We start from the raw sequence: 12025 nt of genomic DNA, 5'->3' as shown, positions 1-12025 counted from the left end.
GCCTCCAGGGAAGCCACAGAGTGACCCTTGAACATGCCTTTGCATCTGGCGGACCCTCCTCCAGTGTTTGGGGTTCCCAGCCACATCTCATGGCCACACAGACCAACTGGGTTTAACACATTCATTTCCCTGGAATGTAGCAATTTTTTTTTCTTTCATAAAGTCTATGTGGGCAGTTAGCAGCTGAAACCAGATATATCAAAATGTCCATCTCCCCATCATGGCTGAACGCCACATATTCTTGCAAAGGGTTCTGGTTTCAGTCCACCCGCCCTCCCAGTTCATGCTGAGCGTGCCCATCTCCCCATGTAGGAAGAGAGGCTGTGGGGTCACACCCCTTGTCTCATGGGTGCCTCAGGCAGGCAGGGTCACTGCAGGCTGGGTGGGGGGTGGCAAGTGAGGGGGCAGAAGGGACTGGGCGCCTGTCAGCACTGTCACTGAGAGTTGTTTGCCATCGATGGCTCCCTGCTCCCACCACTGGCAGAAAGCTCAGTCTTGTCACTTCAGCAAGAGTCAGGCCGTGACCTCTGCCAGCAGCCCAGTGTGCCCCTGGGCGTGGCCCTGTTGGTGCTCCCCGCCCCGCTGCCTAGAGACATGTGGAAGTCGGGGTGCCTCTGGAGTTGGGGCCACAGACTCCCCTGCTGGAAGGTTCCCAGGGAGGGAAGGCAGCAGCACGCCTCTGCTCAGATTCCCAGTGAATCGCGCCTGCTGCCTCCCCAGTGCGCAGGCGGGGGGAGGCACACCTTCCACCCTGGCTTTCAGGTGGCCATGCGTCCCCCTGCCACCACCTGCAGAACGGATGCTGCCCTGTGAGCCAGGCTGGGGTTCCCCTGGTTCCCGTGAGGCAGAGAGAGGGCCTGAGCCCTGTGTCCTGGGCCCAGCTCCCCACCCCTGCCTACCAGGCCACCGAGGAGACTTAGGATTCATGCTTCTGGGGTGCATGGGTTAAGGAAATCTCTGATCCTAAAGGCCTGAGGGATGCTGATCTGGTGAAACCTCCCACTTTGGCCCCACCTGAGAAACGGAGAAGGGGCCCCATGAATTTGGAATCCATTAGCCACAGACCTTCGCTTAAATACACCAAACACCAAAGACGTAAACCTGGGGTGCTTCTGGGAGACTTTCTTTTTTCCTCTCACCACCTGTAAAAAGAGCATCTCCTTCAAAACACACATTCCAGGAAGCTAATAGAAAAGGCTGAGGATTAAACACTCTGGGCAAACCATAGCAATGCGGCCTCAGTGACTGGCGGCCTGCCCTCATGGAGACCGGGCTCGTCACTGGCTGTCATCTGAGTGAATGGCTGAGGCGCTTGATGAATAACACGTGTTTTCAGTTAAAATCCATTTCTAAGGTTTATTTCAGTTTATTTGTTTTGAAGTCAGAGAAAACCCCAACTCATACGGAGAATGAGCTGGGAGGTTCAGACATTCGACACAGGCACAGGTCACACTCACTCAGCTGCGCTCCGTGACTGTCCTGCCCACAGGCTGTAGACGGGCCTGCACTCGAGAAACCACAGGACGTATGTGGGCAGCTCTCGTCGCCGCCACGGACCCCGCTGTGGACACGGTGCGGGATGCCATGAGGGCACATCCTGAAGGGAATCACGAGGGGACCCAAAGAGGTGTCACTATGAAGGGATAATCATGAGAGGATGCCACGAGGAGACACCATGAGGGAAACATCATGAGGGGATGTCATGAGAGGACACCATGAGGGCAGCTGTGAAGGGAACATCATGAGGAGCCGCCATGGGGGAACCGTTGGGTACACTATGAGGGGAACAGGATCAGGGACGCCACGAGGGGATAGTAAGGAGGAGACCCCGCGAGGAAAGAAACATCATCCGGGGAAGCCAGGAGGGAACAACCTGAGGAGATGCCATGAGGAGAATATCAAGGGGAACAGCCATGTGGGGAAATTGAGGGGAACCGTGAGAGGATTCTCTGAGGGGATATCAGGGGAGTGTGCCATGAGGGGACATTGACAGATACACAAACGGCCCCACGGAGGCATAGCCACGCCTCCTACTTTATGCCCCTGTTCCTGCTGTGCGTTGCACTTTTGTTTAAAGACCCACGACTAGACAAAACCAGCATGTAAACACAAGACTGAATCACACCCATAAATCTTTGGGTGGTGGGAGGATTATGGAAGCTGAGGGCTTCCAGGAACCCTTGGCCTGCCCCACTGGCCTGTGGCAGGCCCCTCAAGTTCCTGGGGATCCCAACAAAATGGAGGAGCAGCCCTGGGGCGGCAGCATCTGCTCCCAGGCCTGGGACTCTGCTGCTGACTTAGTGTTTGCCAATGGCATCCCCTGCTGGTGACTTCAGGCTGCATGGATGGGTGTGTCCCCACCCCAAACTGCAGCCTCCAGAAAGGAGCCCCAGCCCAATGCCGGCCTGGCTCTCTTCAGAACCAAAACTAAGAGCCTGTCCTTGAAAACGTCTGAGAACTCCTGACTCTGATCTATCAGGCCTGTATTTTCTGATCTGTGGAATCAGGATGCTGCATCCTCAGAGTCCATTGTTCTTTCCCGGCAGAGCCCTGTCTGGTGGGTTGGGAACATGTGGAAGCCATTCCCAGGCCAGCTCTGCTGCATCAGCAGCCCCACAGACCTGCTGTGAGTGTGCAGGTGTGTCACGTCTGTGAGTGCAGGTGTGCAGTGTCTAAGTGTGCATGCACGTGCCCCTGGTGTTAGGTGTGTTCCCAGGGCCCTTGGAGCAGGTACCATGGTTCCTGGATCCCTCGTGCCTCGGCCAGGTCTGGTGACTGCAAGTCAATAGAAGACCTGATTAATAACCACAGGACCTTGAGATGCAGAGGGCTGGACCCCAAAGGCAGGAACCACACACTTAGAGGACTGAGAACCAGATGTTGGCCAAGGCCACTTTTGGGAAGGATTTTCTGCTTATCTGTGTTTTCCAAGGCTTCTAAAATGAACATGAACTTCTGTGGAAATAAGAAAACACACAACTGTAACATTCTCAGCCAGTCTGTAGCCTATGTCCACAGTCTGGGTGAAGCAGAGACACGGAGAAGCATCAAGAAGGGCAAAGGGGCAACCCACCCAGCCTTCCCCTGAAGATGGAAACCCCAGGCCATGCAGAAGCCTGTGAGTGAGTGCGGGTGTGTGGATGCTGTGTCACTGTGCTGGGTTCGACAGCAAAGGGGCGGGGGCGGTGTTAGGGAAATGACAATGGAGGAAGGCTTGTTCAGGTTTCAGAGGCTGGAGAGAAGGCCTCTGACTGACTTCTGATCTTGCCTGGGCTATGTGCCTGCTTGCAAACACACAAATTGTTACCAGTAAGTCAAGGGGCACTTTGGATAAGAAAGGGAACGGGGCTTGGATTTTCTTGAGCCCCTGGAGTTCTGGCCAACTCCCTGGGGTCTGGAAAATCTCCTGACTCACAAGGTGAAACAAATAACACTGTAAAAGGTGAAGGAAAACCAGAGCTGCATTGTTGCCCACCCACGGATGATGGTATCAGCTGCACCCTGGGATTCCAAGCGGGAGCCTCCAAAACTGCAATTTGATGTCTCACCTGCGAGATGCGGACCTTTTCCCAACTGGGACTCCATAAGGCTTTTATGGAGGGACCTTCCAGCTCTGTTTAAGTCTGGATGTTGGTCGGCGCCCTGTGGTGATGTATGTGGTGTTAGTTTTCTCTATTGTTTCTATTTCTCTTCTTTTAATGCCTGTATATTAAAATTAAGCCAAATAATCTTCTAGTAAATATTGAAATTGTTTATTTTGTGAGAAGTGGTTTCTTTTATTAATGAATCCTTCGAATCAAAAACAAAAGTAAAACTTTCAGCAAAATGGTGAGGGGGGGTGGCTCCGAGGTCACCCAGCCAGATGTGATGCGGCACCATCCTTGAGGACTGTTTTACCTCTTTCTGTGACAATTTAGATTCTCTGCAATCTCAACAGACTGACCTGGCAGCATAGGTGCCCACCAACATTCCCTGCGATGCCGGGAAAAGTGATACTGCTGCTGGGGGTGATTTCCAAATTGGGTCCTGGAGCTCATCTTTGTACTAAGACTCCAAGAGCAGTCATGCTTGTCTGGGGTTCATCCCGTGCCAGGCCGCATAGGACATGTGTGTACTTACCACAGGGCATCCAACCCCAAGACACTGTGAGGCCAGTGCCGAGAAACTTCAAAACAGCCGAGTTCATGCCAGACTGGTGGGGCTCAGGGCCCCACAGCTGGGTGTGGCCCCTCAGCTGGACTCCAGCCTGGGTAAGGCCCCCTGAGAACTGGAGAAACAGAAGGTGCCATGTTAGAGTCCAAGGCCCCGAATCCTCAGCCAAAGGTCACTCTCCTGTGGAGAAACGTGTGCAGCCTATTCAGGGTCTTGTGTTGACTGGTTCACACCCTGGGCATCTTGCCCTGAAAATGACACTTTCTGCTCTAGCTTTCCGGTCGCCACCAGAAACGTCCACGACTGAGCATCGTTTCTGCTTTGGCCCAGTCTCTTCATTCTTTCTGGAGCTGGTAGTAATTGCCCTCTGCTCGTCCTGCTCTTGCCCAGTATCATATTGGACACCTTTTGATCTGGGGGCGGTGTGGGGTGGGGCGCTCATCGGGTATCATATCTTTTTGCCTTTGCATACTGTTCATGGGGTTCTCATGGCAAAAATAATGGAAGGAGTTTCCATTTCCTCCTCCGTGGATCATTTTTGTCAGAACCCTTCACTATATCCCATCTCTCTTGGGTGACCCCATGTGGCATGACTCACAGCTTCACTGAGTTACACAAGCCCCTTCACCACGACAGGGCTGGGATCCATGAAGGGGCTAAGAAGGTGTATGTGCCATAATCATGATGCTGGAGATTCTTAAAGGTGCTTTCTCAAACCCCTCAGCAGAGGCAGTGGCTGGTGTGTGCTCTTTTGGTGGACTTTGCTTCTTGGGATTTGGTGGCCACTCCTTTTCATTCTTTCCTGATTCTGCAGAAAGAGAAATTGTAGGAGTAAGTCATCGAAACACTCCAGCTTCTAGAAGCACAGTCTTCAGTACCCCGGCTCGTCTTTGCCGCAGTAGAAAGGAGGTCACCATAGTGGTGACTCAGGAGTGGGCTGTGTAATCGGCCTGGTGAGTGGAGGTCACACCCTAAAACACAATCTCTTCCCATCCAAGCCTTTCGAACAGGCTGAGTAATGGGGCAGAGTGACACGCTTCCCTGTGGAGGGATGGGGCCTGCCTGGGGAGGAGGAAACGTGCCTTGTGCCAGCCACCCCACGAACGGCCCTTGGTTAAAGCTGCACATTCTGCTCCTTTTTGGAAAGCAAGACTGTGGATGTTGGACTCTCAGGACATTTGGGCTAAAACGTACTCACATACTCAGACCCAGACGATGCAGGAATTCTCTGTCAATTTAAATGCCATTCTCTCAGGAATCGAAGTTTAAAAATCATTTATATCAATGGCTTGGGGAAAACAGGATTTGTGGGTCGTAGAAGATGTTTCCCCTTTTGCAACAGTCTTATAATTAGGAAGGAGAAGGCAATGGCACCCCACTCCAGTACTCTTGCCTGGAAAATCCATGGACAGAGGAGCCTGGTAGGCTGCAGTCCATGGGGTCGCTAAGAGTCGGACACGACTGAGCGACTTCACTTTCACTTTTCTCTTTCATGCATTGGAGAAGGAAATGGCAACCCACTCCAGTGTTCTTGCCTGGAGAATCCCAGGGACATCGGAGCCTGGTGGGCTGCCATCTATGGGGTCACACAGAGTCGGACACGACTGAAGGGACTTAGTATATAATTAGGAAAAGTGCTAAAAAAGAAGCTATTAAACCATATACGTCGTCTCCAATCTAAGCTGCAGGCAAACGAGACAAGGAAGCACATTGCCCAGGTGTTAGGAAACCCAAACCAAGAGGGCCAGGAATGTGGTGCAGGAGGTAATAGAATTACTCACTAATTAAAGCCATTGCTGCACTCCCTCCCCCCAGGCTTGGCTTCCAAGCCACTGCTGGAGGAAACAGGAGAGACAGGGTGGAAATGGCAAAAAGGGGCCAAGCTAGCTGCTACCCTGATTCTGGTCACTTGTGTTAGAAGGAGGAGGAGGAACTTGCTGCTTTTGCAGTAGGTTGCCAAGCTCCACATTTCTTCCCTGTGATCTTGACACTCCAATGTACCGTGATCCCAATGTATCCTGGTGGATCAGGGTGCATTTTTTAGACTCTCATCCTCAAGCCTCCCTGTCTCTGGAAACCCTTCCACATCTGTGCTGTTGGCGCCCTCTGCAGGGTGGCTCAGCGACTTACAGGTTCATCATTCCCTCGCCCCACGGGGGAAAGGTGTGCTTTCCAGGCTCCCTAAGGAAACTGGTCAAAGGAATGTGTCAAAATAAAACCTGGCAGGGAAAGTGCATCAGATGTCGGGTGGGTGAGTTGGAGGAGGAGAGAGAGATGAAGAAAGGTTGTGAGTTGATGGCCAGGGCAGGACGGTGGCAGCAGCCAGCCCGAGGAATCGCAGGAGACCTCACGGAGAGACCTCAGCCCTGACAACCCCTTTTCTCTGGCCAGCAGGTGGGGGCCCGTTCCTCCAACTCTGGTTCTCTTTTATGTGTCCTGAGGCTCCAGTATCTTCCATCCCTCCAACCACTGGGACTCAGAACTTAAGATAAACCCAAATCCCTCTTTTCCACCATGAGGACGGGTTAACCTGAAGTCCCTCAAAGGAAACACGAATCAGAAAGTCAGAAGGCTTTAGCTCTAATGAAAGAAAAATGTGAGTCCTCTGGGCGTCTCTGGCCTTGATTCCCCAGTGCTGTGCTGTGATCTGCCCTGACTGTGTGTCCTGCAGGGTGATAGAGAGAGCTCTGGCCACTGATCAGCCCTTGAAGCCCGGGGGCCCCTCTCCCTCTGGGCTCCAGCCACAGGGGAAGGTTTTGCCCCTGGGAGGGCTGGCCACAGTGCCTGCCTGTGGAGCAGGGTTGGACCCACCTGAAACAAATCTGTGGCCAGGAGGTTTGTGAGGAGTGGGCCAGCATGTGGCATGGCTCCTGGACACCTCCCCTCGTGCGGTCCAGGAGCAGCAGCAGCTGGTGAGCAGCACACAGCATCGCCGCTGTCCAGACCTGAAGAACAAAGCCACGTGTGACCAGGTGCTCCAGGGATGCACAGGCAGGAGACAGGTTGATCACAGCAGGCACGGTCCTGAGATCTGATGTGGTCTCCTGTGTGTTTATGAGCGGTGGACTGCCCTCTCCTCTTCAGCACTGCTTAATTCTAAAATTATATTCTACAATTCTCCTGACAATTTTAACTCTAAACCTGTCTTGGAGCTTTATTCATTGTCTGACTCCAGCAGCAGAGATCGCTCCCAGCCCCATGGCTCCATGGCATGCACCATGTGAGCATACGTGAGCCCGTGTTTGTGAGAGCGCCCGGCTGTGGGTCAAGTTGAGCCCGAGGGCAGTGACCACCGTCATGGGCGAGGTGGGCTAACAGAAGTGCACGGTGAGCCCAGCAGGACAGCACCGGGTGCTTTGGGGCAACCTCCTATGGCATGAGGAGCTCCAGCCACACTGAGCTCCAAGGTCAAGTTGCTCTGCAGAGTCTCAATGCTATCTAAGTAAAGACTGAACATAAGACAAAAAAGAAAATGATACATGCAAGTGTGTGGAAGTCTGTTTTGAGAAAAAGGTGTAGATCTGGGTTGGAAGAGACACGGGGCAAAAGTGACCCAGGCGCTCCCTATCCTCCGTGAACTGCCCTGCAACATGACAGCGACACGTGCAGCCAGGGCAGGCCCTGTAAGGTATAGTTCAGGCCAAGGCAGAAAAAGGAAAGACGACCTCAACAGAAGTAGGTTACCTTTATTCAGGCAAGGAGGGGCGAAGTCGGCCTAACGACCAGGCTGAGCTTGGAGAGGGATCAGGGAGGCTCCATATTTATAGGGAGGTTTGTGCAGGTGATAAGGGAAACGTTCATCAGCCGGGATGTTTTGGGTAGTTTTTGGTTGAGATGGCATTTGTAGTTGGGCAGGGGTGAGAAGTCTTCTGGGCAGGTGTAGGGGGTGTAAGGTTTCTGGACAGGGGGTGGTAAGTCCCAGATAGATGCAACCAGCCTGGAGCATCAGGGCGGGACCTAAAGTTCTGTTTTGTTTTCTCTGAAGTTAGATGATTCAGCAAGGGCCTTTGAGACTCCTGTTTTCTTTTCTAGGCCCAAAAGACTCCTTCATTCCAGACCTGAAGTCATTGTAAAAAAATGGGAAAAAGGGTGCCGTATCTCTCTGGCTACTTCTTGCTGGATTGGGGCAACGAGTTGGGTCTGGAATGGAAGATCGTCCTAGGGCCCAGGGTCTCCTTTTTCTGAGCTTGGGGTGAGGCTCTCGAGAAGAAGAATGGTCTTGACCTGATCTCGAGAGATGGCCCGAATCCGTTCTTGGAGAAACCTTTGAAAGAGATTGAAGAAACAGGGTCCAAATAAGAGGAATAGAATGATAAGTACCAGTGGTCCCAGGAGGGAGCAACCAAGGGAACTGCTTTTGGGGACTGTAAAGGTTTTGTAACTCTTTTCTGCGGCGTTCAATTCTGTCTCTAAGTTCTTTGACTCTGCCCTGGACTACGCCCGTTTCATTAACAAAATAGCACCACTCTTCTCCTAGGAAAAGGCAGGTCCCTCCCTTTTCTGCGGTGAGAAGGTCCAGGGCTCGCCTATTTTGAAGGGCCACAGAAGCTAATGAGTTAATTTGTCTTTGGATTGAAACGAAGGACTCCACTCCCTGCTCCATGTCTTCATTAAGTTCTTGGGACAGCTTGTAGTAGAATTGGGCAGAGGTTGAGCTGCCTCCAATCCCGGTGCCTAGGGCTGCTGCTCTGCCAGTCCCAATCAGGAGGGGGGCTATGACGGCTCGTCTTTTTTGTGGGAAAGTTCCCCTTGCGGGGAGACTCTTTGTTCTACCTCTTCTTCTTTGAGGAATGTTAGGCCCGGGGTCAGGAAGACCAAGATTCAGGTCCAGGGGGATCTGACGGGAGACACAAATATGCACAGGTCCGCAGAGAATGAAGATTCCCGGATTGGTGCAATTATTTGTGCTGTTCCAGAGAATCCAGGTGGAACAGAAGGAGGGAGTGGAGTTTGTAAGACCAGTGTAGTTGGGACTAGAGTAGTTGATACAGGTTAGATTTGAAGAGGCTGAGAGTAGGACATTGTCAGAGACTGGCCCAATGAGTTGTGTAGTTTTTTGTTGGAAAGGGGAGGTGTAGTTGCCCTGTAAAAGCCGGGTTGAAGGTAAAGGAATTGTTATGACGGTGAGGGAGACAGTGACATGCATATCTAAGACTGGGGTGTGTGTTGTGTGTACTGGAAGAATTGGAAGGAAGAGTTGAGAAGGCGGGTAAGGTGCTGGTTGCCAGAGGGACGTTTTAGGACAGGCCGTAACTGGGAAAGGAGGTCTAGGCGTTTATAAGGCTCAGGGGTCGCCTGTAACTGGGAAATTATGTTCTTGATGACTTGTTCTTGTTTCTTTTCCCGATTTTGATCTAGTATCCCGCCCCCGTCTGAGTACCCCCAGTGGGTAATGGGATAGAAACATATGTTTCTTCCATTTGGCTTATGGCAGGTACTCACGAATTTCCCTCTCTGTTGTACCTGAACAGTGAGTAGGAATTTGGACTTCCCGCCCCCAAGGTTCATGGTGCATGGTTTTGGAGCTGTATTATAACATGAGGAATGTACATAGGAATAAATGTCAGAGCAGGGGCAGGGAGTAGCCAGAAGGCTGGGTAGTGCAGCAAGGATGAGGAACAGAGGAGTCATGGGCTGTTAGTTAGGCAGTGCAGAGGAAATAGCACCCTAGGAGTAGAACACAGCTAGCAACGTAGGCGATACCCACGGAAAGACGAAGGGTAGGAGGCCAGTCCTGAGGGGAGACAGTTACTAGGCCTACAGCAAGGATTAAGCTTAAGAGTGCTGTTATAGTTAGAGAGACAGGGAGAGGCCAGTGAGGGCGAGGGGGAAAAGGCCCCAAGTTGGTGGTGGTTTGAGTCTGAGGAGGAACACTATTTTTTAGGATGTAGAATGATGTAGAGAATGAGAGTAAAGAAATCAATTTCGTCTGGAGTCAGGTTGTAGGAGGATCCCTGGAGCCACAGTTGAGACACCAGTGTAGTCAAGTCTTTGGAGGAGGTTCCTGTCGGGGCGCTGGTCCAGAGCTCTTGTAGTAGTTGGGTCAGGAACAGTTGCAGGCTGAGAGTCCAGGTCATTCAGTGTCTTCTTGGATGGTGGACAGAGGTTGTCGCCAGGTGAATTTTAAGGAGGTGGGTCCTGTGAGGGAGACCCGATAGGTGTCATTTAAGGAGGGCAGCGCAGGATCGAAGGTGACCCGTTTTAGGCGAGACGGGTGTACTCAGGAGGTGACCTCGAGTTTATCTGCAGTTGGGGTGAGGAGGATGATTTTGAATGGTCCCTGCCACTTTGGGGTTAGGTCACCCTGGGGATTATCAGACAGATAGACCATGTCCCCAGTTTGTAAAGGAGGCAAGGAGGCTTGGGGGTCAGGGGCAGGAAAGTTGTGGTTGACGTATTTCCAGAGGGCATTGCGGAGTTCTGCCAGCAGAGGGGCGTGTAAGAAGCTTGGTATGGGAGGAGGTTCAGGGTGGCATCCAGGAGGGAACATGGGCCTCCACACATCACCTCAAAGGGGCTCAGCCCCAGGGGCTTTCTGGACAAAGCCCGTATTCAGAGGAAAACAATCGGCACAAGTTTAATCCAATCCAGATGTACTTCGAGGGTTAGTTTGGTAAGGGTTTCTTTGGTTTTTCTATTCATCCTTTCTACCTTTCCTGAGGACTGGGGACTGTATGGAATGTGAAATTTCCAGGGTATCTGTAAGAATTGGACCAGTTGTTGGGTGACCTCGGATGTAAATTCCGGGCCATTATCAGACTGTAGGGATGAAGGCAGGCCACACCTGGGATAATTTTTGTGAGGAGGATTTGGGCCCCGGTGTGGGCTCTTGTGTTTCTGGTGGGGAATGCTTCTACCCACCCTGAAAAGGTGTCCAAAAGGACCAGGAGGTATCTGACTCTCCGGACCGGGGGCATATGAGTAAAGTCTATCTGCCAGTCCTGTGTTGGGAGGCTGCCTTGCATTTGATGGGTTGGAAAGGATGTCGGTTTAAGGTTGGAATTGGGGTTAGTACGTTGACATGTTTGACAGGAGCAGGTAAGGTTATCTAAATATTGTTGGTCAGCGTTGGATATGGGGAAGTGGTTACGGAGGAACTGTCGGAGTGTCTTGGATGAGGGAGGAAAAAGTGAGTGTAGATAAGAGAGGATTTCTGTGGTGGTGGGAGGGTCCGGTGGAGTCAGAGCTAAGATGACAGGGGACTGGAGGGAAGGATGGGACAGGGCTGTCTCCTTTCCTTCTGGTCTGCAGCATTGTTGTAGCTGATACGACACTTCTCTTTTGATGCCCCTACAGTGGAGGATGGCGGCTTTGTTTGGTAAGAGTGCTGCCTCTAGAAGTTTGTGGATCAGGTCTGAATTAATAATGGGGGGTCCCTTTTGGGTTAGGAAACCTCTTTCCCTCCATATTAGGATGTTTGAGTGAAGTATGTTATAGGCATATTTGGAGTCTGTGTGGATGTTAACCCTTAGATTTTTAGCCAGAGTTAAAGCTCTGGTGGCTTCCCAGTTAAAGGCTTTCCTGGTGGCTCAGAGGATAAAGTGTCTGCGTGCAATGCAGGAGACCCAGGTTCGATCCCTGGGTTGGGAAGATCCCCTGGAGAAGGAAATGGCAACCCACCCCAGTATTCCTGCTTGGAGAATCCCATGGACAGCGGAGCCTGGTGGGCTACAGTCCACGGGGTTGCAAAGAGTAGGACAGGACTGAGGACTTCACACACACACTCAAAGCTCTGGTGAGAGCTATCAGTTCTGCCTGTTGGGAGGTGGTGTGAGGTGGCAGAGGTGAAGCTTCAGTTGTCTGGGTTCCGTGATTGTGACAAAGGTCCCCTGGATGATGACGTATTCTGCTGCAAAGGGTGGGATTTTTGAGA

General features: G+C 52.0%; 1 protein-coding gene and 1 long non-coding RNA gene across 2 annotated transcripts; one reads left to right on the top strand and one right to left on the bottom strand.

The window, feature by feature from the left end:
- The first annotated feature begins 2895 nt into the window (after positions 1-2895).
- On the top strand, positions 2896-3753 carry LOC147351286 (uncharacterized). Its single transcript, XR_015147374.1, has 2 exons — positions 2896-3118; positions 3443-3753. It is a non-coding gene; the product is annotated as an uncharacterized LOC147351286 (long non-coding RNA).
- Positions 3754-7818: 4065 nt separating this feature from the next.
- LOC147351285 (syncytin-1-like) lies at positions 7819-9702 on the bottom strand. Its single transcript, XM_086356761.1, has one exon. The coding sequence runs from the start codon at positions 9296-9298 to the stop codon at positions 8147-8149; it is 1152 nt and encodes a 383-aa protein (XP_086212887.1). The 5' UTR covers positions 9299-9702; the 3' UTR covers positions 7819-8146.
- Between the last annotated feature and the right edge of the window lie 2323 nt (positions 9703-12025).

This window comes from Bos grunniens, chromosome 19 (genome assembly GCF_055505025.1).
Source record: "Bos grunniens cultivar Pamir isolate PY7600 chromosome 19, Bosgru_T2T1.0, whole genome shotgun sequence".
In the NCBI taxonomy this organism is placed as follows: domain Eukaryota; kingdom Metazoa; phylum Chordata; class Mammalia; order Artiodactyla; family Bovidae; genus Bos; species Bos grunniens.
The sequence above is the reverse complement of the archived record's forward strand: the minus strand, read 5'-3'. Positions and strand labels throughout refer to the sequence as shown.